This window comes from Sinocyclocheilus rhinocerous, unplaced genomic scaffold (assembly GCF_001515625.1).
Source record: "Sinocyclocheilus rhinocerous isolate Xijiao unplaced genomic scaffold, SAMN03320098_v1.1 scaffold2341, whole genome shotgun sequence".
Taxonomy (NCBI): Eukaryota; Metazoa; Chordata; class Actinopteri; order Cypriniformes; family Cyprinidae; genus Sinocyclocheilus; species Sinocyclocheilus rhinocerous.
In genome coordinates, this window is record NW_015647626.1 from 298164 (window position 1) to 302523 (window position 4360).

Consider the following 4360-nt stretch of genomic DNA (forward strand, 5'->3'; position numbering starts at 1 on the left):
CTCATTAACATTTAAAGGAACATGCTACAAAACGGCTTGCTCTGAAAAGAGCTGTTTTTGACAGGGTAAAAAAAGGTGTTTTTTTACACTACCATTGAGAAATTTTAACCAAGCTATGTTACAGACTTTTCATTAAGACCCTAAAAAATCATATCAACTTGTGGAAAATGGGCATCGGATGACCCCTTTAAGAGAAAAGCCCTGATTGGGGGACTTAAATTCGTGTAATCTGGCAACTATGAAAGCTTGTGGAGGCTTGTTACCAATGCAAATGCCAAATTAAAATGAAACATATGCCGGATAAACAAACAGTGGGCAAATATTGCAGACGATTATGCCTAACAAACTGAGAGAAGCAGAAATCGTGACCACGGTTAAAATACAATTTATCATGCATATCTATTGGCTGCTCCCTGAAAAGTACTAAAAGTCATTACATGGAATCAGATGCTGACTCAGAGCTATTAAAGTTTTCCAGAAATTCTGTCATCATTTATTTACTGTAATGCCGTCCCAACCCTGTACGACTTTTATTCATCTTCTATATTTGTAATGAAATCTGAGAGATTTATATCTCTCAATTGAAAGAAAACGACAACATAATTAAATATTTTTTTCATAAATTAATCATTCCGCTTCAGAAAACTTGGTTTAAACCGTTTTGATTCATATGAAAACGTCAACGTTTTGGGGGACTTAAATCTTTCAATGGACTGACAGAAGTCTCTCTGGTTTCATTAAAAATATCTTCAAAGGTAACTGATAGTGATGAAGGTGACAGAATTTTCAGTTTTAGGTGAACTATCCGTATAAAGGCTTTCTGATTCCTTTTCCTAGTGATCAGTAATGTTTCACATTCTGTCCCCGTCCAGTGTTACGGAGCAAAGCGGCTCATCCAGGCTAATGAGACGACACCGCCGGCGGAGACGCAGACCCAAAGCCCAGCAAATGGAGAGGGTGAGACAGTGGACAGAACTCTGAAGTGTCTAATACGATATATAAACCGTACTGTATTTCAAACTATCTTTGTCTTTCTTTCTTCAGTCTTCATCTTTCAGTAGCATCACTGACTCTACTATGTCTCTGAATATCATCACTGTCACTTTAAATATGGGTGAGTCTGCATTATACAGTTTTATTAGTTGCTTTTTAATTAAACTCTGATTATATGAACAATAAGGCACAACCTTGAGTGCTTTAAGACCTTTAATTATATTGGTGCAGTGTAATAAAAAATTAATAAAATGTGTAATAAAATGTTGTTTTTTTTCTCCCTGAAGACCCTGATTTATAATCTAAGGATGATATTACAGATGTGCAAAGCTAAAGTAATGTCAACTAGTTGCCTGAAGTCTCACTTGCTTTACCTCTTTTAGGGAAGTATAACTTCCTGGGCATCAGTATCGTTGGTCAGAGTAACGAGCGCGGTGATGGAGGCATCTACATCGGCTCCATAATGAAGGGTGGAGCGGTGGCGGCCGATGGGCGGATCGAGCCTGGTGACATGCTGCTGCAGGTGAGGACTGGAGGAAGACGTGTTCGGGATAGGAATCTGACACAGAAGCTGGTTGTATCAGTTCAGATTTCTGTTTCTTCTCACAGGTGAATGACATCAACTTTGAGAACATGTGCAACGATGATGCCGTACGAGTGCTGAGGGAGATCGTGCATAAGCCTGGGTGAGTCACATTACAAAACATTCATGTTTTATGGGACTTGTTTAGCTTATCAACAGCTGCACCACTTTTTTTTTCTTTTTTGCAGACCCGTGTCGCTTACTGTTGCCAAATGCTGGGACCCAAACCCGAACAGTTGCTTTGCTTTGCCAAGGAGTGAGTGTTCATTTTTCATTTTTTCCCCCTCACACACTCATTTACACATAGATGCACCATAAGATACACGACCATCAGTAGAGACAGTATGTTTTTTTTTGTTTTTTTTTGGGGGGGGGAAATAAATAATAAATTACTACATACTAATGTCATAAAAGATTAAGCAGCATATCAGAATGATTTCTTAAGGATCATGTGACACTGAAGAATGGAGTAATAATGCTGAAAATTCAGCTTTGATCACAGGAATAAATGACATTTTAAAATACATTCAAATAGAAAAGAGTTAAGTGTAATAATATTTCACAATATTGTTGTGTTTACTAGATTAAAGGGATAGTTCGGCGTATGCTATTCTGTGTCAGCTGCATCACACGGATACGTTGTTTTCGTTCAAATCAAAGCGTAAACAACGTAGAAAACGTATCCGCATGGCGCAGCTGACACAGAATAGCATACGCTGTTTACGTTCAGTGGATATTCTCCAAAATGGCACCAGGGGGATGCGGAGGAGACGAATTGTTGAATAAAAAATGTTTCTTGCCCAGGAAATCAGCATATTAGTAACTGCTGAAAATTAAGCTTTGCCGTCATAGAAATAAATGAATACATTTGTAAAATATATTAAAAAGGAAAACAGTTATTTTAAATTTCAATAATATTTCACAAAATATAACTTTTTTTAATGTATTTTGATCAAATAAACACAGCTTTGGTAATCATAAGAGACTTCTTTCAAAACCATTAAAAAATTCTAAAAAAAAAATGTAAAATGTAAATGTAAAAGATGTTTCAGAAGAGTAGCTGTTATATTTGGATTTAAGATTTCAAAGATGATTTTTAGTTTTGAAATAACAGACTAATGAATCGTTCAATCAAAATTGATTCAGCTGATTTAGTGAAAAGCACATTATTATGCTGCATTTGTTGCATTATTTGATGTCATATCTTGTTCAATCACATGCTTATCATGTATGACCTACCTGTAACTGCTGTTTCCCTACTGCAGTATAAACTGAACCCTCACAAGCACACACACTTCCACACTTACACAGGTGAACGTAGCAAGTCTCACACTGAGAGTCAGGTGGAAACAGCAGAGCAGAACATCTGTTGGTAAGATAACAGATTGATTCTCCTGCCAGTACAACCATAGCTCTCAGACAACATATCAGCAGAGTACTTGCAAAACACAATCCCACTATTCATCCCTCTCATCTGCTTATTCAGATGAAGAGGTACACCGCCAGTGACTGGGACAGTCAAGGAGGGTGTAAAGTGAACAGGTAGCAGTAATAAACAAGTGAAGTCATTCCAATCACTCCACATTTCATTTTTACAGCTAGCATTTCTGTCAAATATAGATCTTCTGTGTAAGTAAGGAACATTAAAGTACAATAAGTACGGGAAAATACAGAGTCATCTGGTCATTATTGCAAAATAAGCCTCGACAGGGTGATCAAGTCCCTGATGTGAAACCCCCTGAAAGGATTTATTTTGTGGTAATGACCGGCTGACTGTACATTATTGCATTTCAACAGCTACTTGTCAAATAAATACACGTACATGAACAAGGCTTTACTTTGCTTAGTTCTGGTTGACAAAAATGATATTAGTTAATATTTTTCGGTTAATTTTGCGACCTTTAAGGTCCTTGCACACTGAGTCTTAAATGTTCATATGCGTTTTTTCGTATTCCTCATTCTTTCCTATCAAAATGCTTGCTACGGATGCGAAAACGCAGAAAATCTAACCTAATCCGGATTTTTTTATGACAGACAAAAGTTTCGGAGGCAGTGTGTAAATGTTATTGACACAACGTGAGGTCGTATTTATTTTTTAACGTGCGAAAATTTCGTACTCAGTGTGCAATGACCTTTAAAGGGATAGTTCACAGGGGTAATTACATTGCTGTCTATGGGAGGGTCAGAGAGCTCTCAGAATTCATCAAAAATATATTAATTTGTGTTCCGAAGATGAACGGAGGTCTTACGGGTTTAGAACGACATGAGGGTGAGTAATTAATGACAGAATTTTCATTTTTGGGTGAACTATCCCTTTAAATTAATGCAGCCTTGGTGAGCATTAGAGGCCTTTTTTCAAAAACATCAAACCTTACTGACCCCAAACTTTTGTAAAGTATTGTGTACACCTTTTGAAATCATATGATTTTGTCTTTCACTGATAAGCTCTCAAATTTCATTTGCATTTTTACACATTTTACACTGACAAAGTATAATAGATTTGAATGCTACATCGGAGGGTAAGATTTGAAGTTATATATCCCGATGTCCTTTTTAAAGGGGTCATATGACGTTGCTAAAAAGAACATTATTTGGTGTATTTGGTGTAATGCAATGTGTTTATGCGGTTTAAGGTTCAAAAAACACATTATTTTCCACATACTGTACAGTATTGTTGCTCCTCTATGCCCCGCCTTCTGAAACGCATAGATTTTTACAAAGCTCATCGGTCTGAAAAGCGAGGTGTGCTCTGATTGGCCAGCTATCCAATGCGTTGTGATTGGC

The 4360-nt window shown here is 37.0% G+C and overlaps 1 protein-coding gene across 1 annotated transcript in view; it reads left to right on the top strand.

Moving 5' to 3' along the window:
- Positions 1–4360, top strand: part of LOC107709335 (segment polarity protein dishevelled homolog DVL-3-like) — a 17089-nt gene that overhangs the window by 7748 nt on the left and 4981 nt on the right. The window contains exons 3-8 of the mRNA XM_016513784.1: positions 797–807; positions 873–957; positions 1045–1114; positions 1377–1516; positions 1603–1679; positions 1765–1832. Coding sequence (XP_016369270.1) covers positions 797–807; positions 873–957; positions 1045–1114; positions 1377–1516; positions 1603–1679; positions 1765–1832 — 451 coding nt within the window. The remainder of the gene's footprint in view (positions 1–796; positions 808–872; positions 958–1044; positions 1115–1376; positions 1517–1602; positions 1680–1764; positions 1833–4360) is intronic.